This window comes from Erythrolamprus reginae, unplaced genomic scaffold (genome assembly GCF_031021105.1).
Source record: "Erythrolamprus reginae isolate rEryReg1 unplaced genomic scaffold, rEryReg1.hap1 scaffold_163, whole genome shotgun sequence".
NCBI lineage: Eukaryota > Metazoa > Chordata > Lepidosauria > Squamata > Dipsadidae > Erythrolamprus > Erythrolamprus reginae.
In genome coordinates, this window is record NW_027248558.1 from 49,041 (window position 1) to 76,779 (window position 27,739).

Consider the following 27,739-nt stretch of genomic DNA (forward strand, 5'->3'; position numbering starts at 1 on the left):
GCTGCAACCCATCACAGATACACACGGGTTGCTAAGTACCTGGATTTTTTTAAAAATTTCTTTATTGTTTTCAAAAATATCTGTCACATGATTTGATTGGATTTACAGATCTTAATCCAACTTCATTACCTTTTGTGTTTATCTTTGATTCTTTTACATCTTACATTTGGTAGTATACATTTATTTATTTATTTCAATAATAAGTACCTGAATTTTGATGGTGCGACCGTCATAGGTGCAAAAAATGTATGGTAACTCATTTTTTTCAGTGGGGTTGTAGCTTTGAATGGCCACTAGATGGATGATTATAAACCACCCATGAGATGGGGTGGCACAGCAGGTAGAGTGCTGTTCTCAGGCCACTGAAGCTGACTGTAGATCTGAAGGTCAGCAGTTCAAATCTCATCACCGGCTCAAGGTTGACTCAGCCTTCCATCCTTCCGAGGTGGTAAAATGAGGACCCGGATTGTGGGGGCAATAGCCTAGCTCTGTTTAAAAAGTGCTATTGCTAACATGTTGTAAGCCACCCTGAGTCTAAGGAGAAGGGCGGCATAAAAATCAAATAAATAAATAAATAAAATAAAATTGGAGATTATCTGTCATCAGACGCCCACTTTCGGTTACCCCAAATGCCGCCTCTGTCTTTTCCCATCCACGCCGGTCAGTCCCAGCAGCATCTCGCTGAATTCCCAGAGCTTCTCAGCCACCAGGTCATCACGAGCTTGTGGCCAGGGCATCTTCGGCCGGCAGTCCACAAAATACCCCCCGCTCAGCCTCTCGATGCCCTCCTCCGTGGCACAGTAGACGATCGTCTGGGGGCCATTCTTCCCACCTCGGAGGAAGGGCTTCATGGTCCAGAGCAGCCAAATAACCCAACGGGGATGGAAGTCAGCCATTTTGGTTTGAACAAATCCTGAAAACAAAGGCTGTGAAAGTAGGGTGGAGAGGAAAGACTGTCCAGATTTGGGGGGTGAGGTGGGGAGAAGATCAGGGGCGGATTCCCAATTCCGCCACTACCGATGTGCTGCGTGCGAAGTTTCACTTCTGTTGCAGGCGCAGGCTTGTGCATGCGTCCCAGCAAGATTTTGTTTCAGCAATGCACAGGAAGGAAAATCTTGCAAGGGGTCACATGTGTGTGTGTGTGTGTGTGAGATTTTGGCAATTTTTTTGCTTTCGCGCATGTGCAGAAGTAAAAAAATCACTGAAATATCTCACGCACATGCATCCCCTCATTAGTTTTTGATTCCAGCACATGCGCAGAAGCAAAATCTCGCTCAGACGCCCACGCGCCCGCAGTAGAAGCAAAGCTGCGTGCGGAGCTCAATTTTTGCTACTGGTGCGCCATCCTTACCGGTAGCAACCCAATAGTGGAGAACATCCTATATGAACCCTTCACACAGCACCTCTTCCAACCTCCCAGGAATCATGGGCCATTTGGCCAACACAGAAAACTTTTCTGAAGACCAAGAACTGATGTTGAGTGCCAATGGGGCATAGGTGATTGTGTTTGCATGTGGGTGTATATATGCGTGTATGTGTGAGCTGCTTTGAACACACAAATCCATTGCAGTGGGGTTTATATGTTCAAATATTCAAATAACATTTAAATAATAATGTTCTGCTAGAATGCAGTGGTACCTCTACCTAAGAACGCTTCTACTTATGAACTTTTCTAGATAAGAATCGGGTGTTCAAATTTTTTTTGCCTCTTCTCAAGAACCATTTTCCACTTACAAACCTGAGCCTCCAAAACTAACTGGAAAAGGTGGGGAGAAGCCTCCATTGGGGCCTGTCTAGGAATCTCCTGGGAGGAAACAGGGCTGCCATAGGTGGGGAGAAGCCTCCATTGGGGCCTGTCTAGGAATCTCCTGGGAGGAAACAGGGCTGCCATAGGTGGGGAGAAGCCTCCATTGGGGCCTGTCTAGGAATCTCCTGGGAGGAAACAGGGCTGCCATAGGTGGGGAGAAGCCTCCATTGGGGCCTGTCTAGGAATCTCCTGGGTGGAAACAGGGCTGGAAAAGGTGGGGAAAAGCCTCCGTGGGGCCTCTCTAAGAATCTCCTGGGTGGAAACAGGGCTGGAAAAGGTGGGGAGAAGCCTCCGTGGGGCCTCTCTAGGAATCTCCTGGGAGGAAACAGGGCCAGAAAAGATGGGAAGAAGACTCCATGGGGCTTCTCTAGGAATCTCCTGGGTGGAAACAGGGCCGGAAAAGGCGGGAAGAAGCCTCCATGGGGCCTCTCTAGGAATCTCCTGGGAGGAAACAGGGCCAGAAAAGGCGGGGAGAAGCCTCCGTGGGGCCTCTCTAGGAATCTCCTGGGTGGAAACAGGGCCAGAAAAGGCGGGAAGAAGCCTCCGTGGGGCCTCTCTAGGAATCTCCTGGGAGGAAACAGGGCCAGAAAAGATGGGAAGAAGACTCCATGGGGCTTCTCTAGGAATCTCCTGGGTGGAAACAGGGCTGGAAAAGGTGGGGAGAAGCCTCCGTGGGGCCTCTCTAGAAATCTCCTGGGAGGAAACAGGGCCAGAAAAGATGGGAAGAAGACTCCATGGGGCTTCTCTAGGAATCTCCTGGGTGGAAACAGGGCCGGAAAAGGCGGGAAGAAGCCTCCATGGGGCCTCTCTAGGAATCTCCTGGGAGGAAACAGGGCCAGAAAAGGCGGGGAGAAGCCTCCGTGGGGCCTCTCTAGGAATCTCCTGGGTGGAAACAGGGCTGGAAAAGGCGGGGAGAAGCCTCCGTGGGGCCTCTCTAGGAATCTCCTGGGAGGAAACAGAGCCTGCACCCTCCCTGTGGTTTCCCTAATTGCACACATTGTTTGCTTTTACATTGAATCCTATGGGGAAAATTGCTTCTTCTTACAAACTTTTCTACTTAAGAACCTGGTTGCAGAACAAATTAAGTTTGTAAGTAGAGGCACCACTGTATCTGTAGATCAGGATTGAAGTGTGGAAGTGTTGAGGTTTCATCACTCAACTATCTGACATCATCAGTGATAGAAGGGAATGGAGTTTATGGACAGTGGAGGGAGAGGATAAAGGGAGGAGAAGAATAGAATAGAATAGAATAGAATTCTTTATTGGCCAAGTGTGACTGGACACACAAGGCATTTGTCTTTGGTGCAGATGCTCTCAGTGTACATAAAAGAAAAGAGACATTTGTCAAGACTCATGAGGTACCACACGGATTGACTGTCATGAGGTCAAATAAGCAATGAAGGCACAATATTAATAAAAACCATAAGGATACAGGCAAAATGTTGCAGTCATTCAGTCATAAGTAGGAGGAAATGGGTGATAGGAATGATAAGAAAAAAGTAGTAGTAATAGTAGTGCAGACTACTATTAGTAGTAGTCCAGACTAAGAGAAGGAATAAAATTAGAAGAGTAGCAAAGGGAAGAGGAAGTATGGGAGGAAGAGAAAAGGCAGAAGGAGGAGAACAAAGAGGAGTAAGAAACCAGGGGAAGCCTCATCTCTGCCTTAGGCAACGGGTTGGACTAGACGACCTCCAAGGGCCCTCCACACCCTAAGATTCTAATATTCTGGACCCAGGAGGGTGGGAGAAATCTCCCTCCCCTGATGAACTCTGCAGAGGGGGTCGGGGAAGCCTCAGTAGGAGAGAAATGCCTGGTGGAGCCCACGCCAGACCTGGGCGGGAGGGGGGGTGTTTCCATCTCGGGTGTCTTGCAGCCGGACTCCCACTCACCTGGATGAACCGCGTAGCAGGTGACGTTGGTTCCTTCCAGCCGGTTGGCCAACTCTCTGGCGTGGAGAAGGTTGGCTAGTTTGCTGTTGCAATAAGAACATAGAGCCTGCCACGCTCCCTCCACCGGCTTGTAGATGGTCCGGAAGTCCATCTTCCCAAAGGAGTGCATATTCGAGGCCACAATGACGATCCGGCTCGGGGCGCAGCGCTTCAGCCGGTCCAGGAGCAGGTGGGTCAGCAGGAAGTGGCCCAAGTGGTTGACCTGGAAACTCTGGTTAAAGTCATCAACGGTTTGGCCACCTTTAACGACTCCTGCCAGAAAAATAGGATCACGTGTAGTTCTCGACTTATGAGGTGACATTTTGCGATTATTGGAAGTTACCACAGGCGGAGTAACCAAAAAGTAATTACAACCAGGTTCTGAATTTGCAGTGGCTCCCTCTTGTGGTCCCCTGATGGCATTTTGTGCTCTTGGAAACAGGACTGTCGTTGGCAATGTGTCACATGATTGCGATTTATACTACTTTTGTGGAGATTGTGATCCCACTGTATAGAGCGCTGGTGAGACCCCATTTGGAATACTGTGCTCAGTTCTGGAGACCTCACCTACAAAGAGACATGGATAAAATTGAACAGGTCCAAAAGAAAAAGACCTCGTGGTCCATCTGCCCTTATACCATTTCCTGTATTTTATCTCAGGATGCCAGGCATGTTTAAATTCAGTGACTGTGGATTTACCAACCACATCTGCTGGAAGTTTGTTCCAAGCATCTACTACTCTTTCAGTCACATAATATTTTCTCACGTGGCTTCTGTTTTTTCTCCTAACTAACCTCAGATTGTGCCCCCTTGTTCTTGTGTTTACTTTCCTATTAAAAACACTTCTCTCCAGAACCTTATTTAACCCTTGAACATATTTAAGTGTTTCAGTCATGTCCCCCCTTTCCTTTCTGTCCTCCAGACTATACAGATTGAGTCCATGAAGTCTTTCCTGATACGTTTTATGCTTAAGACCTTCCACCATTTTTGTAGCTTGTCTTTGGATCCGTTGAATTTTATCCATATCTTTTTTAGGTGAGGTCTCCAGAACTGAACACAATATTATTCCAAATGTGGTCTCACCAGCGCTCCATACAGCGGGATCACAATCTCCCTCTTCCTGCTTGTTATACCTCTAGCTATGCAGCCAAGCATTCTATTGGCTTTCCCTACCACCTGTTCACCCATTTTAAGACTGTCGGAAATCACTACCCCTAAATCCTTCTCTTCTGAAGTGTTTGCTAACACAGAACTGCTGATACAATACTCAGATTGAGGATTCCTTTTGCCCAAGTGTATTATTTTACATTTGGAATAATAAAGACAGTATACAAAAAAAATGAACAGCTACAAATGGGAGAGAGCGGCTTCTCGAGTTATGGCCAAATCCCTGAAAGGAGAGAAATCCCGGACAATCCCCCCTCCAAATCTTCCCCCTTCCTTTTCCCTCTGGTGATCCTGGGGAGGGGTCTGCTCTGCCCCCACCTGCATTATTGATGAGGATGTCCAGACGGGGCTCCGATTTTAAGAAGGTCTGCACAAAAGCTCGCACGGAATTCAGGTTGGCCAGATCCAGGATCATCAGGATCACCTCCGAGTTCCCACTTTCCTGGGAAAAGAACGAGAAGAATCCTGAGCTTCGGGATCGAGTACAGCTTCCAGGGCGGATCCTGGTTTACTCACCTTCTGCGTAGGACTGCTCACCTCTCGGCAATCTCTCTCTGGGTGGTGCATAATAAAACAATATTGTCAGTCCTCAACTTATAACTATTCACATTTTCGACCCTCGCAACATCCTCAAGGTCAAGTGATCAAAATTTGGTTGCTTGGCAACCAGCAATATTTTCGATGGTGAAAGTGTCCTGGGGTCACTTCTCTGCTGCAGAAGGGTGGCTTATAAATGTGAATAAATAAATAAAATAAACAATCAATTGTTTATTAGAGGATTCAGATAAGCAAGGTCATTTGAGAACTTGATTCACTTAAGAGCCGTATGATGTTTTCCGGTTCCGGTGGGGTTGCGAGGAGGTGGGTGGAAGCCGCAGCTCCGCCGGACTATGGTGGAACATTGTGAATATAGGATTTTTTCAGTCAAGTTTCGAACTTTGCTCTGGCTGTTCAGTGAGGTAAATTGTCCCTGCCTCCAAAGACCCCCGTCTCGAGCATTTACACAGCGGGAGAGATCCATTGCTGGCCCGTGGACACGTTGGGGTTTGATCAGCTGAGATACGGAACTGCGCAAATGGCGTCTGTGGATCTGACTCTGTTTTCTGCATAGTCATACCATGAGAAAAGACCGAGGGACTAAGAATCTGGCCGCAAACCAACCCCGAGAATTGAGAGAGCGGGGAGGGGCGAGAGAGAGAGGGGCGAATGAGGAATCGGAGGAATCGATGCCACAGCAGCCCTCCCCCCCCGAACAGATTCAGGACGCTGTTTGATGTAATAACACGCTGCGCGGAGTCCAAGAAATAAAGAGATCGAGAGGGGTGAGGGGGAGGCGAGAGAGGAAATAAACTAACATCACCACCACGACAGTCCTGGCCCCTGAATAGACCTAAGACGCCGAGAGCTATATGGTGGGAGCGCTCAGTGTTGGAAAGTCTATCGGGTGGAGGGCCCACCCGGACCGGCTGCTGCTGTGAGGGAGAGGGCCGAGAGAGCAAGGCAGAGACTGCGAAAAAACGCCAATGAAGCTGGAGGACTCTACTAAAGGCCATGGAGTCCGTATGCAGACGGCGTGACATTGTGGAGGGGCTCGTGAATTGGAAGTTCCCCTATAACTACAGAGGTTTTGGATGGCGACTAGGGAGACCAGCGGAAATCGGGGAGTTCGGTAGACATGGAGGAGCTGAAAACAGAGGAAAAGACCGGGAGGGCCGGCCGGTGGCAGCGGTCGGCACAAAAGAGCCTGGGAAATAGAACTAGTAAACCTAGAACTCAGACATTTTCCACTGAACTTGAATATCTCCAGAACTGACCTTTTTAGAACTTAGGTGCTACTTGACTGATAGATTAATGAACTGGACTATCTCCTTATTGTTGTGAGCCGCCCCGAGTTTGCGGAGAGGGGCGGCATATAAATCCAATAAATCTAATCTAATCTAATGTGTATTCTTAATATTTTAAAAATATTTCTAATTTTAATTTTTTAATAATTAATTTATATATTTTAATATTGATTATTAATTAATATCAATTTTAGAGTAAATTTTAGAATAAATTGGAGGGGGTTAAAGTTGATGGATAATTGGGGTGGATGTGATAATATGTATGAAACGAGTGATTGCTATGGGTGGGCTGGGTGGGATTTTGGTATGGATGAAAGGATTGGAAATGGTACGACTGATTTAATTAGCCTACCTGACACTGGAGAGGCGGGAGGGGAGGGGGCACCGATCTCTGGGGTGGCAGAGGGTCGGAATATTCCGGTGTTGCTGAGGAGAGGCAGATATGGTGGGAGCCACAGAGCTAGCCAGTTCAGGGGAACGAGGCATCGCTGCTTAATAACGATCCCTTGTTCTGGCTCCGTGAGCTCAACGCTGGGCACTAGTGATGAGTGTAATTCTGGGCTCAGGCTGCTGCTGCTCAATGCCAGGTCGGTGGTAAATAAAGCTCTCCTCATCTGGGATTTGATCCTGGACACCTGGCTGGGCTCGGAGAGAGGAGTTCCTCTCTCTGAAATTTGCCCAGCCGGGTTTCAGGTATGGCATCAGCCTCGACCCCAGGGAAGGGGAGGATTGGCCATTGTAGCCAGGGAGAGCCTTTGCCTGCGTAGACTCATTGCTCCAGAGATTGCGAGTTGCGAGTCCCTCTTGGTGAAGTTGGACTTAGGGGTTCAGGTGGACTTGTTTCTCACGTACCTGCCTCCCAGCTGCGTGTCAAAAGCCCTGCCTGTGCTACTCGAAGAGGTAGCCGGGCTGGTGGTGGGGTTCCCCAGACTTATTGTCTTGGGGGACTTCAACCTGCCTTCACTCAGCAAAACCTCTGGACTGGCACAGGAGTTCATGGCCACCATGACAGCCATGGACCTGACTCAAGTAGTACAGGGTCCGACTCACGAGGGGGGGTACGCACCTGACATGGTATTCCTCTCTGAGCAATTGAGTAATGGTCTGAGACTAAGGGGCTTAGAAGTGTTGCCTTTGTCATGGTCAGACCATTTTCTACTACGGCTTGACTTCCTGGCTCCAATCTTTCCCCGCAGGGAGGCAGAACCGATTAGGCAGTTCCCCCCCAAACGCCTGATGGACCCAGAGGGCTTTCAGAAGGCGCTTGGGGTTATTCCAGATGCACTCATCCACAGCTCGGCAGAGTCTCTGGCTGAGGCCTGGAACAAGGCTGCCGCAGAGGCTCTTGACCGATTTGTGCGGTTGCGACCGCTCCGCGGCACTAGACCCCGTAGAGCTCCATGGTTCAACGAGGAGCTTTGGGAGTTGAAATGCCAGAAGAGACGTCTAGAGAAGCGATGAAGGAAGAGTAAGTCCGAACCCGATCAAACACTTGTAAGAGCTCACATTAAGACTTACAAAGTGGCGCTCAAGGCGGCAAGATGCGCGTATCATGCCGCCTTGATTGCATCAGCGGAATCCCGCCCGGGAGTTGGGGAGCCCTTGCAGAGTAGTGCTGAGGATTGAAAAAATAAGGTGTTTGTGTGTATGTTTGGTTTTTTAAATAAGGGTCTTTTAATTATTTTAAATATTAGATTTGTTATATGTTGTTTCATTATTGTTGTTAGCTGCCCTGAGTCAACGGAGAGGGGCGGCATACAAATCTAATAGATAGATAGATAGATAGATAGATAGATAGATAGATAGATAGATAGATAGATAGATAGAGTCGCAAAAGGGGGTAGATAGATAGATAGATAGATAGATAGAGAGAGAGAGAGAGAGAGACAGAGACAGAGAGACAGAGAGAGAGACAGAGAGAGAGAGAGAGAGAGACAGACAGACAGACAGACAGACAGGCAGAATAAATGAATGAATACATAGACCAATGATAAATAGATAGATTGATGGTTGATTGATTGATAGAAAAATAAATAGATAGATAAATGATAAATAAATAATAAACAGATAAACAAATAAATAAATAGGCAGACAAATAGATGATAGGTAGGTAGGTAGGTAGGTAGGTAGGTAGATAGATAGATAGATAGAGTCGCAAAAGAGGGTCACATGACCCTGGGACATTGCAACAGTCATAAATATGAATCATTTTCCAAGCATCAGAATTTTGATCACATGAACTGAAACGGTTGCAACTGTACAAAATGTTCTTTGTATCTTTTTCTTCTATGTACACTGAGAGCATCTGCACCAAAGACAAATTCCTTGTGTATCCAATCATACTTGGCCAATCAAGAATATTCTATTCTATTGGTTTCCTTTTTCAGTGCCGTTGAAACTTTGAACAGTCACTAAATAAACTGTTGTAAGGCGAGGACTATCTGTGTAACACTTATTCCGTTCTGACACTCTGGCGCAAAAATAAAGCACGCCATGTTTCAAATTTTAAAAGCCGCTATAAAAATTTATGTCACCCAATAAAGACTGAATGTACCAATTATCACATCATCCAAGAAGAAAACCTTCTACGGGCAAAGTCTACTCGTGCCTTCTACAACTTTGTTAACAATAAACTCAAAGACTCTAGACCCATCCCACCCCTTAAAGGACCAAACAACATAGACCATAATGATGAATCAGTCAAAGCCAACCTCTTTAACACTTTCTTCAGCTCAGTCTTTGTTAACAACAATGGCTCATGCCCAACATTTCTTAATCACACCACAAATAACCTCAATGATCTTACACAAATTGATTTTACTGAAGATAACGTTAGAAAGGCATTACACAACCTAAAACCATCTTTGTCTATTGGACCAGATGGACTATGTGCATACTTCTTAAAAAAGTTCTCCTCCACCTTGGCTGAACATCTGAGCATAATTTGTAATAAATCTTTCAGTACTAGCTCTCTACCCACACTATGGTCACTTGCCACAGTCATCCCTATCTTCAAAAAAGGAGATCCAAGCAACGTTGAAAATTACAGACCTATCTCTTTGTGTTGTGTCACCTGCAAAGTTATGGAATCAATCATAAACCAATCCATTACACTCCACCTTGAAGCTAATAACCTAGTTTCTAATAAACAATTTGGTTTCAGAAAAAAATTATCCTGTTATCTACAACTCTTACACTGTAAAAACATTTGGACCACTCAACTTGACCAAGATAATCCAATTGATGCAATCTATATCGACTTTTGCAAAGCCTTTGACTCAGTTGTCCACAACAAACTTCTTCTGAAACTCAAATCCTACGGCATCTCTGGACTACTACACAATTGGTTAACAGCATTCCTATCTAACAGACAACAAGTGGTCAAAATTCAACATGAATATAAGGAGGAACTTCCTGACGGTCAGAGCGATCAACCAATGGAACAACCTACCAGCGGACGTTGTGAACTCCAACACTCTGGACATTTTTAAGAGAAGATTGAACTGCCAATTAACTGGTGTACTATAGGGTTCCTGCTTGGGCAGGGGGTTGAAGTTGATGGCCTTCATGGTCCCTTTCAACTCTAACAATAAATAAACAAACAAACAAACAAACAAATAAATAGGAAGTGCCACTTCTCTTCCTGCTCCTGCTAACAGTGGTGTCCCTCAAGGTAGTGTTTTAGGACCTACACTATTCATACTATACATCAACGATCTTTGCAATTGCATCACTAGCAATTGTGTTCTCTTTGCAGACGATGTCAAACTATTTAATACCACCGACAATGCTGCTACCCTTCAAAAAGACCTTGACCACGTAGCAGAATGGTCTAAAACCTGGCAACCTCAAATCTCCACCACTAAATGCTCTGTCTTACACATTGGTAAAAAGAATCAGAATATTAAATATAAACCTGGAGGAATTGAACTTATTGATAACCCTCAATCTGTCAAAGACCTTGGAGTACTCATATCCAATGACCTAAGTCCTAGAGCCCACTGCAACAACATTGCCAAAAAGGCTTTAAGAGTTGTTAACCTAATCTTTCGCAGCTTCTTCTCTGGTAATTTTGAACTGCTAACAAGAGCTTACATAACATTTGTCAGACCCATCCTAGAATACAGCTCGCCTGTATGGAACCCACATTGCATATCGGACATCAACACAATTGAGAGAGCCCAGAAATATTTCACAAGATGAGTCCTTCACTCCTCTTCTCACAACAAAATACCTTACTCTGCCAGACTTGAAATTCTTCGTTTAGACAACTTACAACTCCGGCGTCTCCGTTCTGACTTAATTATAGTTCATAATATCATATACCAAAATGTCTTACCTGTTAACGACTACTTCACCTTCAACCGCAACAACACACGAGCACGAAATCGATTTAAAATCAATGTCAACCGCTCCAAATTTGGCTGCAAAAAATGCGACTTCAGCCATAGAGTAATCAACGCCTGGAATGCACTACCTGACTCTGTGGTTTCTACTCCTAACCCCAAAACCTTTAGCCTTAGATTATCTACCATTGACCTCTCCCTCCTTCTAAGAGGTCTGTAAGGGGGGTGCATAAGCACACCACTGTGCCTACCATCCCTGTCCTATTGTCTTCTTTTGTTACTTTTTATCATTATTTATCTAATGTTTTTATTTGTACAAATTACCACCCTATAATTGTTTGACAAAATAAATAAATAAAATAAATAAATAAAATAAAATAAAATAATTATAACATTTTTTCTTATGGTTTTATCATAACTTAATATTTTATCTTCTCTATTGCACCGCCTACCTATTTCATATAAAGATATTTGTTGCTGCTTCTTTTAAATACTGATGTCCGTTTGCACAAAGAGTGTGTTTTATCTGTGTTGCATATCAGAATAGTGTGGTCACTTTACTAAATAAACGAATTAAATTCTTCAGGAAGACACCTGGATGCAGAAGAATGGAGGGGCGGAGAGAACGGCACGGCAGGCACTCACCCGTCTGATGTCGTTCACGGCCGATTCTCCTCTCGCTTTGTTGCGGCATGCCAGAATGACACGGGCGCCTCTCCGGGCCAGATCCACCGCTGTGGCCTTCCCGATCCTGGAATTCCCACCTAGGAAAGGGCAGAGAAAGGATTCACCAAGATCGCCCAGCCTTTGGTGGAGATCCAGAAGCCGGGCCTGCATTTGTGTGCCTGCAGTTATTGTGGTGACACAAAGTGAAGCATTTCTTTCTCAACCTTGGGAACTCCCAGAATTAAAGTTAAGCAACATCTTAAAAGTTGCACAGGTTGAGAAATCCTGGGTCAGGGCATAATTTTCACAACCTTTTCAGGGAAGAGTCTTACATAAACAAAGAGCAATGGTTTGAAATTATAGAGGTGTAATACAAGTGATTTTCGACATACAACCATTCAAATAGAATGGAATAGAATAGAATAGAATAGAATTCTTTATCCAACTGTACATCTCCACCCCATGTCCAGTCAATGAAGCAGTGGAAGTGATGTGCCGGTGCCTGGAGGCTGTTGGGGTCTGGATGGGTGTCAAACTCAACATGGATAAGTTGGAGTGGCTTTGGGTTCTGCCTCCCAAGGACAATTCCATCTGTCCATCCATAACCCTGGGGGGGGGGGAGGAATTATTGATCCCCTCAGAGAGGGTCCGCAACTTGGGAGTCCTCATCGATCCACAGCTCACATTATAGAACCATCTTTCAGCTGTGGCGAGGGGGGCGTTTGCCCAGGTTCGCCTGGTGCACCAGTTGCGGCCCTACCTGGACCGGGAGTCACTGCTCACAGTCACTCATGGCCTCATCACCTCGAGGCTCGACTACTGTAATGCTCTCTACATGGGGCGACCTTTGAAGAGTATTTGGGAATTTCAGATCATGCACAATGCAGCTGCGAGAGCAATCATGGGCTTCCCCAGATATGCCCATGTCACACCAACACTCCGCAGTCTGCATTGGTTGCCCATCAGTTTCCGGTCACAAAGCCCTTCATGGCATCGGACCAGAATATCTTCGGGACCGCCTTCTGCCACATGAATCCCAGCGACCAATTAGGTCCCACAGAGTTGGCCTTCTCCGGGTCCCGTTGACGAAACAATGTCGTCTGGCAGGACCCAGGGGAAGAGCCTTCTCTGTGGCGGCCCCAACCCTCTGGAATCAACTCCCCCCAGAGATTAGGATTGCCCCCACAGTCCTTGCCTTTCATAAACTCCTTAAAATCCACCTCTGTCATCAGTCACGGGGGAATTGATTCCCCTGGACCGTTTCTGCTTTATGTATAGTTTATATGAGATGTATGATTGCTTTTTATTTCATTTCATTTATTTCATTTATTGGATTTATATGCCGCCCCTCTCCGAAAACTCGGGGCTTTATATTAAGGGTTTTAAATTGTTTTAATCATTGGATTTGTACTATGCTTTATTGTTGTGAGCCGCTCCGAGTCTTCGGAGAGGGGCGGCATACAAATCTCATAAATAAATAAATAAATTAAATAAATAAATAAGCAATGAGGGAACAATCAATATTAATAGATACAAGCAACAAGTTACAGCCATACAGTGATAAGTGGGAGGAAATGGGTGATAGGAATGATGGGAAAAAAACTAGTAGTAACAGTAGTGCAGACTGAGTGAATAGTTTGACAGTGTGGAGGGAATTATTTTTTTAGCAGAGTGAGGGCTTTCCGGGGGAAAACTAGTTGACTGTTCAAAATTTACAAGAACAGTAAATATGTATCACAATTTTTTCCCATTTATGACCATTACAGCACCCATGTGGTCTTTGAAAACGTCGCTTCCCACCAAGATGGGTGACAAATAAATGTAATAATTAAAAAAAGGAAAATAGAAGAAAGCAATTTCAAAAATGGGGTGCAGTGCTTCTCGCAGACCAGAAGATGGCGCAGGTCTCCCAACACTGGCTCTGCTCAGGACCTCACACAAGTTGCAAAATAACCTGAAGGCCAATTGTTGCATTCATACACTAACGAGACTAGCTAACTGTTTGTTTCTGCCTGGTATGGTACAGCAACCAAACAGGACAGGTTCAGACTCCAGTGGATACTTAGGAATGCAGCAATAACAGATTTTGAAAAAAAATAATAATACAGTGATACCTTGTCTTACAAACTTAATTGGTTCCGCGACGAGGTTCTTAAGGTGAAAAGTTTGTAAGATGAAACAATGTTTCCCATAGGAATCAATGGAAAAGCGATTAATGCGTGCAAGCCCAAATTTCACCCCTTTTGACAGCCGAAGTGCCCGTTTTTGCGCTGCTGGGATTCCCCTGAGGCTCCCCTCCATGGGAAACCCCACCTCCGGACTTCTGTGTTTTTGCGATGCTGCAGGGAAATCCCAGCAGGAGAATCCCAGCAGTGAAATCGCAGCATCGCAAAAACATCAAAGTCCTTGAAACCTGTGATGCTGCGATTTCACTGAGGCTCCCCTCGCTGGGAAACCCCACCTTCGGACTTCCGTTGCCAGCAAAGCGCCCATTTTGTGCTGCTGGGATTCCTCTGCTGGGATTCCCCTGCAGCATCACAAAAACAGGGAAGTCCGGAGGTGGGGTTTCCCATGGAGGTGAGCCTCAGGGGAATCCCAGCAGCGCAAAAACGGGTGCTTCGCTGGCAATGGAAGTCCGGAGGCGGGGCATCCCAGCGGCAGCGGTGGGTTTGTAAGGTGAAAATAGTTTGTAAGAAGAGGCAAAAAAATCTTAAACCCCAGGTTTGTATCTTGAAAAGTTTGTATGACGAGGGGTTTGTAAGACGAAGTATCACTGTATTTATTTATTTGGATTTCTAGGCCGCCCTTCTCCAGCAGACTCAGGGTAGCTTACAAAATAATATCAACACACAATACAAAATTTATGAAACCCAAACAGAAAACCTAAATCTTAAAACCTCAGACATTTAATGCCATTCAGCCAAGTTCATCCCAATCCCAATCATACTACTACAGATTGTATTACAGTCTGCAGAGAGGGGCGGCATACAAATCCAATAAATAATAATAATAATAATAATAATAATAATAATAATAATAATAATAATAATAATATTACAGATTAACCGAGTTGGAAGGGACCTTGTAGGCAGGGGTGGTTTCCAATTTTTTTTTACTGCCACTCTGTGGGCATGTCTTAATTTTGTAGGCATGGCATAATTTTGTTGCAGTGGCTTGATGGTCATGTGACTGGGTGGGAGTGGCTTCATGGTCATGAGACTCAGTAGATGAGTCCCCCCCCCACCAGCCCTTCCTTGTCCCACCCAGCCTCAACGAATCTACAATTCTGTAAAAAATGTTGTTCACCTTTTTTCAACTTTATTATTTACATACTATAGATGTACTTTGTACTATGTACATAACTGGTTGGGCTTGGGAATATATAAACAAACTTTCAATGAATGTTTCAATGGATTATAACACTATAGCTTGCCGGCCACTTGACAAGGTGGGAGTGGCTTGAACGATCATCATCGTTTAAGTGAACTGTTAATCCTCGACTTACATAGAAACATAGAAGACCGACGGCAGAAAAAGACCGCATGATCCATCTCGCCTGCCCTTATACTATTTCCTGTATTTTATCTTAGGATGGATATATGTTTATCCCAGGCATGTTTAAATTCAGTTACTGTGGATTTACCAACCGCGTCTGCTGGAAGTTTGTTCCAAGGATCTACTACTCTTTCAGTGAAATAATATTTTCTCATGTTGCCTTTGATCTTTCCCCCAACTAACTTCAGATTGTGTCCCCTTGTTCTTGTGTTCACTTTCCTATTGAAAATACTTCCCTCCTGAACCTTATTTAACCCTTTAACATATTTAAATGTTTCAATCATGTCCCCCCTCTTCCTTCTGTCCTCCAGACTATACAGATTGAGTTCATGAAGTCTTTCCTGATACGTTTTATGCTTAAGACCTTCCACCATTTTTGTAGTCCATCTTTGGACCCATTCAATTTGATCCATCTCTTTTTGTAGGTGAGGTCTCCAGAACTGAACACAGTATTATTCCAAATGTGATCTCACCAGCACTCTATATAGCGGGATCGCTGTCTCCCTCTTCCTGCTTGTGATACCTCTAGCTATTTTAAAGCAAATTCTCAGAAGAGTGAGAGATATTAGAAAAGAGTAACAACTTTTGACTAAATGTCTGATTAGAAAATGGGTGAATTTTAGATGGCTAATACCTGAAGGGTTATTGGTGAATTGGAAAGAACAAAGATATAACACTGGAGATTTTCAAAAAGAGGCCAGACAGTCTGAAATGGTATAAGGTCTCCAGCTTGAGTGACTAGAAGACCTCCAAGGTCCCTTCCATTTATTTATTTACTATTTGGATTTATATGCCAGCCCTGAAGGACTCTGGGAGGCATACAAATCCAAATAATAAATAAATAAATTTATATTCTGATTGAAAATGGGATGTTGAACTTTCTTTAGTACAGGAAGGATGAGTGATTTTGGGCTGATAGCCAGGAAATATTGAGTTCTAGTCCCAGCTTAGGCAATAGAGCTGCTGGGTGACTTTGAGCCAATTATCAGGAGACGGTGAATTCTAGTCCCTTCAGCCTGGCTTTTATGTGGTTTCTGTTCTGGTGCCTTCACCACTAACTCAGGAAGCTCAAACTGCCCAAGGAGCTGCTGATCCAGTTCTACAGAGGAATCACTGAGTCTGTCATCTGCCCCTCTAAAACTGTCTGGTTTGGTTCTGCAACCCATCAAGACTGACACAGACATCAGAGGAGAATCAGAACTGCAGAAAAAACAATTGCTGCCAACCTGCCTCCCATTGAGGACTTGTATACTGCACGGGTCAAAAAGAGGACGGTGAAAATATCTACTGACCCCTCGCATCCCGGACACAAACAAATATTTACAGACACCTGGACCCAAACTGCTTCAACTCCTACCCTCATAACGACGCTAAATATTCTACATATTCTATAGAGCACTGCACACCAAGACAACTAGACACTAGAACAGTTTTTTCCTCAAATGCCATCACTCTGCTAAACAAATAATGAGGACCCGGATTGTGGGGGCAATAGCCTAGCTCTGTTAAAAAAGTGCTATTGCTAACATGTTGTAAGCTGCCCTGAGTCTAAGGAGAAGGGCGGCATAAAAATTGAATGAATGAATGAATGAATGAATAAATAAATAAATAATTCAGAACTTTCAGAACACTTTCAGAACACTGAGGAAGAGGAGAGAAAAATACAGTGGTACCTCGAGATACGAGTTTAATTCGTTCCGGACCTGCGCTCTTAAGTCGAGCAGCTCTTATCTCGAACGACTTTTCCCCATAGGAATTAATGTAAATAATTTTAATTGGTTCCAGCCCTCAAAAAACTCACAAAGTTAGTCTAAATTATGCAAAAAGACATTGAAAGAATAAATGTAACTTTACTTATTAATAAGATGATAAGCTGAGAGCTTTCCTTCCCTTCCTCTTTTTACCCAAAACAATCAACATGGCACTTTTATTTTTATTCATTAAACTGTAGTTATTTATTCAACTTCACTGCCACCCAATCCTGTAGAGGGAGGAAAGAAGGGAGGAAGGAAAAGGAAAGCAAGAAATGGAGGGAGGAAAGGAAGGAAAGAAAGAAAGGAAGAAAGAAAGAAAGGAAGAAAGAAAGGGTGAAGGGACAGGAACAGAGGAAGGAAGCAAGGAAACTTATGAAAGGGGAGAGTAACTTCACTGCCACCCAATCCTGTAGAGGGAGGAAAGAAGGGAGGAAGGAAAAGGAAAGCAAGAAATAGAGGAAGGGAAGGTAGAAGAGAGAAAGAAAAAGAGCAAGAAAGAAAGCAAGAGAGAAAGAAAGAAAATGAAAGAGAAATAAAAATAGAGAGGGAGAATGAAAGAAATGGAAGGAGGGAAGGAAGGAGAGAAAGCAAGAGAAAGAAAGAAAGAAAGCAAGAGAAAGAAAGAAAGAAAGAGAAAGAAAGAGAAAGAAAAAAGAATGAAAGAGCAAGAGAGCAAGAGAGAAAAAGAAAGAGAGAGAGAAAGAAAGAAAGAAAGAAAGAAAGAAAGGCAACTTCAAAGAAAGGCTCACTGAGCATCTCTCACTCTCTCTCTCTTTCTATCCCTCTCTCTTTCTCTCCCCCCTCTCCCCCCCTTTCCCTCTCTCTTTCTCTCTCTCCCTCTCTCTTTCTCTCCCCCCTCTCCCCCCTTTCCCTCTCCCCCCCCGGCCGGCAGCGATGTTTTAAAACAGCCGCGCCGTTTGCGAGCTAACTCCTGAGGTGCGGAAGTTCGCCTTTGGCGTTTGGGCCACTCGGAATGTGAAATTCAAAACAGCGTTCGGATCCCCCCACCCCCAGCAGAAGCCAAGGACCCCCAGAGTGGGGCGGCAGGGCAGGCGACCGCCTCTCCACTCACCAAGTGCCGGGATACGAGCCGAGAAGAGCCGGGCTGGCTTACTTTCCTTCCTTCCCGCGCTGATGCAGAGCCACTCGAACAAAGCGTCACGCCCCCCTGACGCTTTTGGCGGCAAAAGAGCCCAGCGTCGCTTCGGAAGCCGCCGAAAGCATCAGAGGGGCGCGACGCTTTGTTCGAGTGGCTCTGCATCAGCGCGGGAAGGAAGGAAAGTAAGCCAGCCCGGCTCTTCTCGGCTCGTATCGCGGAGAGGGGCGGCATACAAATCCAAGTAATAAATAAAATAAAATAAAAAAATGTCTCTCCTCTCCCAGCTCTTATCTCGAGTAGCTCTTAAGTCGAGCAGCTCTTATGTCGGGGTTCCACTGTAGTGCTCTTATACAGTTTGTATTTCTGATTTCAAGGGGGAGAGGATATAACTGGCTGTAAGGGGAAATTCTATTGGCTGATTGTGTTTTTGAATTCAGGGAGGAGGGGACTAGACTTGGAAGTATAAAAGAGTCAGTAAAACCATTTTAAACTGCACTTTCAGAACACTGAAGAAGAGGAGAGAAAAATAGTGGCCCGCGCGCCTGGTGGCGCGCGAATTATATAACTATAAACCAAAATCAGCAAAGTTTGGTAGCAATAGGGGTTCATTTTCTTGCTAAGTACCTGTATTTCAATACATTCTTAAGATGATTGGCTTGGTGCAGTGTAACACTTGTTTGGCTGTTGTGTTCCGTAGTACCTTGTGGAACTTGGGGTACTGCCCTCTTTGCATTAGGACATCTAGGTTAGATGGCGAGATCTCTAGATTGCAGTCCTTAGTTTGTAGCTTGCAGGCAGAAGTGGAAAGATTGTCCCAGCCACGTGCTGTAATGCAGCCATGTGTGCAGCCTCCACTTCCACAGCGCCCCCCGAGGACGAGGGCTGTGTGGACAACTGTCAGTTCAGGAAGATTGCGTGCAGTTGATCTCTCTATATCGAATTCCTATAGTGTTCTTGCGGATTTAAATAGTAAGGATGTAAGGATGTTGGAGATATTAGCAAGGTCCCTCAGGCAGAGAATGAGGGGATGTTCAAAGGGGAAGTTGTCGTAAATGTCACCAAACCATCAAGTGCAGTTAGTAGAAATAAAAAGAGGACACATTTTCTTGTGGGTGATTCGACCGTTAGAGGTGTTGATTTGGGACAGAGCAAGGATGTGGTGAAGGTGCTGAGGTGTCTCCCAGGGGCCACTGCCAGCAGGGACAGGAGGCGGATTACAAACATTGTTAAGACTGTGAGTAAAGGTAATAACGTTGATGTGGTGGTGCATCTTGGCACAAATGATTTGTCCCAGAGAAATGTTAATGTAGTAAAAAGAGATTTTCAATGTCTAAGTGTGGAGCTGGGTAAAATAACTGATTCAGTGACTTTCTCAGAGGTGTTACCGGTTTGTGGCCAAGAGGATAAAACAACGTGTATCAGAGAGTTTAATGTGTGGTTAAGGCAGTGGTGTAAAGCTGAAGGTTTTGGCTATGTAAGTCATGATGTCAGTAGGTGGTCTAATAGGGAGTTGTTTAAGAGGGATGGTTTGCATCCATCATACAGAGGTACCCAGGTGCTCGGTGAGGAATTCAGAACTTTTTTGGACAGGCATTTAAACTAGGAAAAGGGGACAGAGATGTACCAGATGTGGAGGATTTCTGTCCCCGACCAATGAGGATAAATCAGTTTCTGGAAGCTTATGAAAAGGGAGCTGTAAATAAAATAGATGTAGTTGTTGATGATAAGGGGCAAACTAATAATGAAAATAATGTTCTTCGGGTAATGTGCACGAATGCTCGAAGCTTGAGCAACAAGCTCTGTGAGTTAATGGCCATAATATCTAGAGATAATTTGGATCTGGTTGCCATAACTGAGACATGGTTTAAGGATTCTAATGAATGGGAAATATCCATACCAGGATATACACTGTATAGGAAGGATAGAATAGAGAGAAGGGGAGGTGGAGTAGCCATTTATGTTAAAGAAAGTCTAAAAACAATACTAATTCAAAATACATGTAAAGATCTGGAGACCCTCTGGATTTGCATGCAAAATAAAGACGGTTCTGTCATTAGAATTGGGGTGATCTATAGGTCTCCAGGGCAATCTGAGGAACATGACAACAAGATGGTGGATGAGATTACCCTAATGGCAGTAAAGGGAGATATTGTGGTTATGGGTGATTTCAACATGCCTGATGTTGACTGGAATATCACCAGTGCCCTTACATGCAAAAGTAAGAATATAGTAGAGGCCTTTACAGGAGCAGCTATGGCACAGCTAGTTAAGAAACCAACTAGAGGGGAGAATATTCTAGATTTAGTTTTTACCAATGGGAATCGGGTTTCAGAGGTCAAGGTGGGAGAAAATTTAGGTTGCAGTGACCATCTATGTTTGTGGTTTGATGTAAAAACTGATTGTGAGCAATCCTATACTGCAACCAAAGTATTGGATTTCAGAAAAACAAATTTTAATGCAATGGGGGAATATTTAAATAATGAATTAAAGGGGAGGGATAAAATGGCAGGAGCAAGCACCCAGTGGACTGTATTAAAAAAGGCCATCTTAAAAGCCACAAGACTTTATGTAAAGCAAGTAACTAAAGGTAAAAGGAAGAAGAAACCGCTATGGTTTAGCAATGATGTAAGGGCTATAGTCAATGAAAAAAAGGCTGCCTATAGGAGGTATAAAGAGTCTGGAAGTATAGCTGATAGAGAGGTGTATAAAATGAGACAGAAGGAGGCAAAACAGATAATATATGCTGCTAAAGCCTCAAAAGAGAAAGAAATAGCAAAATCTGTAAAGAAGGGGGATAAAACCTTCTTCAGATATTTTAGTGATAGGAAGAAGAAAAACTGCAGCATCACAAAGCTTAGTACCGGGAATAATACATGCATTGATGGGAATAAGGAGATCGCTGACCATTTCAATAGCTACTTCTGTTCAGTTTTCTCAAAAGACACCTTACAAAATAATAATAATACTATAGAGGGATATAGCATTGCTTCCAGCTGTACGGATTCAGCTCCAGTGATCTTAGAAGCCGATGTCTTAGAAGAACTTGAAAGATTAAAGATAAATAAGGCAATGGGTCCAGATGGCATCCACCCCAGAGTTCTTAAAGAACTCAGATGTGTCATTGCTACCCCACTGACTGATTTGTTTAACAAATCCCTGTTAACAGGAGATGTTCCTGAGGATTGGAGAATGGCCAGTGTTGTGCCTATCCACAAGAAGGGCAGTAGAGAAGAAGCTGGTAACTACAGGCCAGTTAGCTTGACATCAGTTGTAGTTAAAATGATGGAGACTCTACTCAAAAAGAGGATAAATCAGCATCTAAAAAACAATAACTTATTGGACCCAAATCAGCATGGCTTTACTGAAGGCAAATCGTGTCAGATTAATCTCATTGAGTTCTTTGACTATGTCACAAAGGTGTTGGATCAAGGTGGTGCCGTGGATATTGCCTACCTGGACTTCAGCAAAGCCTTTGATATGGTTCCACATAAAGAGCTGATAGATAAATTAGTGAAGATTGCACTTAATCCCTGGATAGTTCAGTGGATTTCAAGCTGGCTGAAGCATAGACATCAGAGAGTTATTGTTAATGGCGAGTATTCTGAGCAGAGACAGGTTACAAGCGGTGTGCCACAAGGGTCTGTTCTGGGTCCTATTCTTTTTAATATATTTGTGAGTGACATAGGGGAAGGTTTGGTAGGGAAGGTTTGCCTATTTGCTGATGACTCTAATGTGTGCAATAGGGTTGATATTCCTGGAGGGGTCTGTAATATGGTAAATGATTTAGCGTTAATAGATAAATGGTCAAAGCAATGGAAACTGCAGTTTAATGTTTCCAAATGTAAAATAATGCACTTGGGGAAAAGGAATCCTAAATCTGAGTATTGCATTGGCAGTTCTGTGTTAGCAAAAACTTCAGAAGAGAAGGATTTAGGGGTAGTGATTTCTGACAGTCTCAAAATGGGTGAGCAGTGTGGTCGGGCGGTAGGAAAGGCAAGTAGGATGCTTGGCTGCATAGCTAGAGGTATAACAAGCAGGAAGAGGGAGATTGTGATCCCCTTATATAGAGTGCTGGTGAGACCACATTTGGAATACTGTGTTCAGTTCTGGAGACCTCACCTACAAAAAGATATTGACAAAATTGAACGGGTCCAAAGACGGGCTACAAGAATGGTGGAAGGCCTTAAGTATAAAACGTATCATGAAAGACTTCATGAACTCAATCTGTATAGTCTGGAGGACAGAAGGTAAAGGGGGGACATGATCGAAACATTTAAATATGTTAAAGGGTTAAATAGGGTTCAGGAGGGAAGTGTTTTTAACAGGAAAGTGAACACAAGAACAAGGGGACATAATCTGAAGTTAGTTGGGGGAAAGATCAAAGGCAACATGAGAAAATATTATTTTACTGAAAGAGTAGTAGATCCTTGGAACAAACTTCCAGCAGACGTGGTTGGGAAATCCACAGGAACTGAATTTAAACATGCCTGGGATAAACATATATCCATCCTAAGATAAAATACAGGAAATAGTATAAGGGCAGACTAGATGGACCATGAGGTCTTTTTCTGCCGTCAGTCTTCTATGTTTCTATGTTTCTATTCCCTCAACACTGTCAAACTATTTTCTAAGTCTGCCCTATTATTAATCATTTCATCGTTCCTACCGCCCATCTCCTCCCACTAATGACTGTATGACTGTAACTTTGTGACGTGTATTCTTAGAAATTATATTGACTTTCCTAATATGATTGACTGCTTATTTGTACCTGGACTATCATTAAGTGTTGTACCTTATGATTATTGATGAACTTACCTTTTATGTACACTGAGAGCACATGCACTAAAGACAAATTCCATGTGTGTCCGTTCACCCTTGGCCAATAAAAAAATTATGCTTTTTAAATTTTTAAATTAAAAAGGATAATTATAATAAACTAACTGAAAAAAAATTAAAAGGACTTAGAGAAGTGGATCAAGCTGCAAATATCAAGCTGCAACAATAAAGGTAATAAAGATAATAATAAAGATAATAATAATAATAATAATAATAATAATAATAATAATTTATTAGATTTGTATGCCGCCCCTCTCCGAGGTAAGATGAATATCTTACCTAAAAATCTCTTTCTATTCCAGACCATCCCAATAAAATTAGATCAAGGATATTTTTAGGAACCTAAACAAAATAATCAGTAAATTCATTTGGCAAGAAAACCCCCCAAGAATTAGGTTAAAAATGCTCCAAGGAGCAAAAGACAGAGAGGGATTTGGTTTATCAGATTGGAGGGGATATTATCAGGAGGCAGTTCTTACATTAGCATTAGCATTTAGACTTATATACCACTTCATAGTGCTTTATAGCCCTCTCTAAGCGGTTTACAGAATCATCATATTGCCCCCAACATGACAAAAGAATGGATTGAATTGGAGAATAAAAGAGTACTAGAACTTGAAGGACATGACCTACAAGCTGGTTGGCATTCCTTTCTATGGGATGATAAACATAAATCACATGACCCAGGGGAAGAGCCTTCTCTGTGGGGGCCCCGACCCTCTGGAACCAGCTCCCCCCTGAGATTAGGATTGCCCCCACCCTCCCTGCCTTTCGTAAACTCCTTAAGACCCACCTTTGCCGTCAGGCATGGGGGAACTAAAACACCTCCCCCTTGCCCATGTTGTTTTGTTGATTGATTGACTGTGTGCCTGTTTTTTATATATACTGTTTTTTATGAGATTATTAATTTAAATTGGAACTGGATGGGTGGGCATTGGATTTGGTATTGTGTACTGTACTGTTTTTTATTGTTGTTGTGAGCCGCCCCGAGTTTGCGGAGAGGGGCGGCATATAAATCCAATAAACCTAAACCTAAACCTAAACCTGATTGATTGATGATTGAATTAATATGCCGCTCACTCCGAAATAGACTCTGAGCGGCTAACAATTTTGGGACATTACATAAGAAAATCAATATTAAATGTATTGATGAACATTAAAAAACAAATGTATAGAGACATTCCCAACTGGTTTTTGTTGTACATACTCCTGATCAGTTGGAGGATGATGAAGATATTGAGGACTCGGATTCAGATAGTGTTTATGAATTAGTGGGGGCCCCGGGGTTACAGGTAGTAGAACAGGTGGGAGGCCAGCCACAGGATGGGGCTATGAGTTCAGGATCTAGTGAGGGAGAATCGGACGTTCGCTGGGTTAACCCTAAATTCAGAAGGGCCCCAAAACATAGAGAACAGGTGTCTGGAAGAAGATATTAAGGAGAGGAATGGGTTAAATACTGTAGTGATGTATTTGGCACGTCAGGGGGTCAGTGGGGAAGAAGGGTGGAGTTTCAACATTGCGGTAGAGAAAAATGGATGTTTTTCTTGCCACTCTCAAGTAAGCAAAAATATTCTGTGTTGATTAACAGTCAGGGCTGCTGTTTTAGGAATCATGCTGTTAGGAAAATAAATCTTGTTAAGTGGAGAAGGAGAAGGGATGTAAGAAATGCAGTTAAGGGAGATAACGGACCAACGGATAAGTGCCTGTATGAAATGTGTTTGAATTCCAGAAGAGCAGAGAAATAAACGGAGTTTCTTTATTCATGATATAATGCATTTAATAAGAGTTATTTGTAATTGCTAAATTTCTACCAGAAACCAGAACAGCTTTCACCATTAGAAGCCTAAGTACATCCTAAAATTTTAAAAATTCAGCAAAATTATAATCTACAAGAACAGATTCTAAGAACTAGATTAGCACTATGGGATGAAGGGATAGGAGTAGAGTGGTGAGGGTACCTCCAGGTAAAGTCAAGATATGAAAGGGAGAAAAAAGATCTCAGGATAGAGAAAAGAACAATACAGTGATACCTCGTCTTACAAACGCCTCATCATACAAACTTTTCGAGATACAAACCCGGGATTTAAGATTTTTTTGCCTCTTCTTACAAACTAGTTTCACCTTACAAACCCACCGCGGCCGCTGGGATGCCACGCCTCCGGACTTCCGTTGCCAGCGAAGCGCCCATTTTTTGCGCTGCTGGGATTCCCCTGAGGCTCCCCTCCAGCGAGGGGAGCCTCAGTGAAATCACAGCATCGCAAAAACACAGAGGTCCGGAGGTGGCGTTTCGAGAACATTGGTGCTTTTGCGATGCTGTGATTTCACTGATGCTTCCTTCACTGGGAAACCCCACCTCCGGACTTCCGTTGCCAGCGAAGTGCTCGTTTTTGCGATGCTGGGATTCCCCTGCAGCATCGCAAAAACACGGAAGTCCAGAGGTGGGGTTTCCCATGGAGGGGAGCCTCAGGGGAATCCCAGCAGCGCAAAAACGGGCACTTCGGCTGGCAAAAGGGGTGAATTTTGGGCTTGCACGCATTAATTGCTTTTCCATTGATTCCTATGGGAAACATTGTTTCGTCTTACAAACTTTTCACCTTAAGAACCTCGTCCCAGAACCAATTAAGTTTGGAAGACAAGGTATCACTATACTGGATAAAATATTACTAGGAACGGCTGAGAAATCAATATTAAAAACTGTACCAATATCTGTTAAATTACAAAATGGAAGAGGAACAAGTCAATGAGGCAATGGTTAAACAGGCCCAGAACATAACAACATAAATTTAAATGAATGGCAACAGCTATAGATAAGGAACCAAAAATTAACACTAGCCACAAGGTACAAGGAGAACTGGTACAAAATGTTCTATAGGTGGCATAGAGCACCAATACAATTAGATAAACTAGATCAAAAACATTCACCTAAATTCTGGAAATGTAGGGAAGAGAATGGTTCTTATTATGACATGTGGTTGCTTTGCAACAAGACAAGAATATTCTGAATAGTGTTGAAAATGGTTAGAGGAGATACTGGAAAAGAAAACTGAAAGGAAACCAGAACAATTTCTCCTTAGAAATAACCCATGAAAGATACGAAAAATGGCAAATTTACTTAGTCCCGCCCATAACAACTGTGGCGACATTAATTTTTGCGCAACAATGGAAAAGTGAAAACATACCCACTGAAGATGAATTATTGGAAAAAAATCATGATCAGTGCAGAAATGGATAAATTAACAATGGAAATAAAAGCTAAAGATGAGCTGGAATGCTACGAAAGCTGAAAGCAATTTTAACTTTGGTTAGAAAGTCGGGAAGAATGAGAAACAAAAATAAAGACAACCAATGAAATAGTCACCTAACAAATAACAGGGAAAGAAAAGAATATAGAATATTGAATATAGGAATAAAAGAGATACCGATATAAGACCTGTGTAAAATAAAATGTATATAATATTAGAAATATTAAATGATGGTAATATAGAAATATCATTGTAGAAAATAAGAAGCAGGACTGCCACACATCGTCCAATGTTTTTATAATGTTTTGTTTATGTTTGTTTTGTATGTATATAATAAAATAAAACTTTTTGCATAAAACAAATTCTCTTCTCTTCTCCAATTCTATTCCAGTCCATTCTATTTTCTACACTCTACACTACTGTAGTCTATTCTATTCTACTCTATTCTATACAGTATTCTAATTCTACCATACCCTACCCTGCATTCTATTCTATTCCATTCCATTCTATTTTCTACACTCTACACTACTGTAGTCTATCCCCGGACTCACCCGGTTTGTGGTTGACTTTCCACTCGCCTCTCACTTGGACGCTCGCGTGGCGCTGATTTGGAAGGGGGATTATGGAAGGAAGGACGGAAGGAAAAAGAGAGAGAGAGAGAGATGAAGGGAGGGAGAGAAAAGGAAAGAGAGGGAGGGAGGGAGGGAGGGGAGGCTTCTTTCTCTGCGCCCCTCCGGTCTCCAGGGGCGGGGCAGCCCCGGGGACGGCTGGTGTCTGCGGAGCCTCCGGTGCAGCTCCTGCCCTCCCGGTTCTTACCCGGTTTATTCCCAAAGGGCCTTTTGGGGGCTGGACTTTCTCGGCTGCGTCTGAAGCATCTTTGGGACAAGCAGGACCTGGATGGGGAAGAATCTGCGCGGAGCCATGGAGGAGGGAGGGAGGAGGAACAGAAAGAGAGAGGGAGGGAGAGAGAGAGAGAAAGGGAAAGAAAGGGAAGGAGGGAGGGAGAGAAAGAGAGGGAGGAAGGAAAAGAGAGAAAGAAAGATAAAGAGGGGGAGGGGAGAAAAAGAAAAAAAGAAGAGAGAAAAGAGAAAAGAGAAAGAAAAGAGGGAGGGAAGGAAGGAGGTAGAGAAACAAAGAGAAAAAGAGAGAGAGAGAAAAGAAAGAAAGGGAGGAAGGGGGAGAGAGAGAGAGAGAAAGAAAATAAAGAGGGAGGGAAAGAGAGAGGAAGGGAGAGAGAGAGAAAGGAAGGAAGAAAAGAAAGAAAAAAGGGAGGTGGAGGGAGGAAGGGAGAAAAAGAAAGAAAGAGAGAGAGAGAGAGAAAGCAACACCGACCTGTGATGAGCACCGTCTTGCCCCGCAGGCTGACCGCGTTCCGGCACCAGGTGGCCGCCCCCAAGTAGTAGTAAAGGAGCGCGTAGAGCCCGAGCAGCAACGCCGCGCCCGCCGCCAGCGTCCCCGCCGCCTCCATGGCCGGATCTCCGCTGGCCCCGCAGCC

At 43.7% G+C, this 27,739-nt stretch overlaps 1 protein-coding gene across 2 annotated transcripts; it reads right to left on the minus strand.

Moving 5' to 3' along the window:
* Positions 1–40: 40 nt before the first annotated feature.
* Positions 41–27,739, minus strand: LOC139155964 (dehydrogenase/reductase SDR family member 13-like). Of its 2 annotated transcripts, none has more exons than XM_070731351.1 (5): positions 27,577–27,739; positions 11,738–11,856; positions 5,221–5,344; positions 3,697–4,008; positions 41–913 (listed from the first exon to the last, which is right to left on the minus strand). In XM_070731351.1, the coding sequence occupies exons 1-5, from the start codon at positions 27,710–27,712 to the stop codon at positions 621–623; spliced, it is 984 nt and encodes a 327-aa protein (XP_070587452.1). In that variant the 5' UTR covers positions 27,713–27,739; the 3' UTR covers positions 41–620. The 2 variants fall into 2 exon arrangements, with proteins under 2 accessions (XP_070587452.1, XP_070587453.1); XM_070731352.1 differs by lacking the exon at positions 27,577–27,739 and adding an exon at positions 23,282–23,346.

Excerpts from the sequence above, each read along its gene's own strand:
- LOC139155964 (XM_070731351.1), bottom strand. The coding sequence starts at position 27,712 with ATGGAGGCGGCGGGGACGCTGGCGGCGGGCGCGGCGTTGCTGCTCGGG. Across the intron at positions 5,345-11,737 it reads CCGTGAACGACATCAGACGG|GAAAGTGGGAACTCGGAGGT; the intron begins GTGAGTGCCTGC and ends TTCTTTTCCCAG. Across the intron at positions 914-3,696 it reads CTGCTACGCGGTTCATCCAG|GATTTGTTCAAACCAAAATG; the intron begins GTGAGTGGGAGT and ends CTTTGTTTTCAG.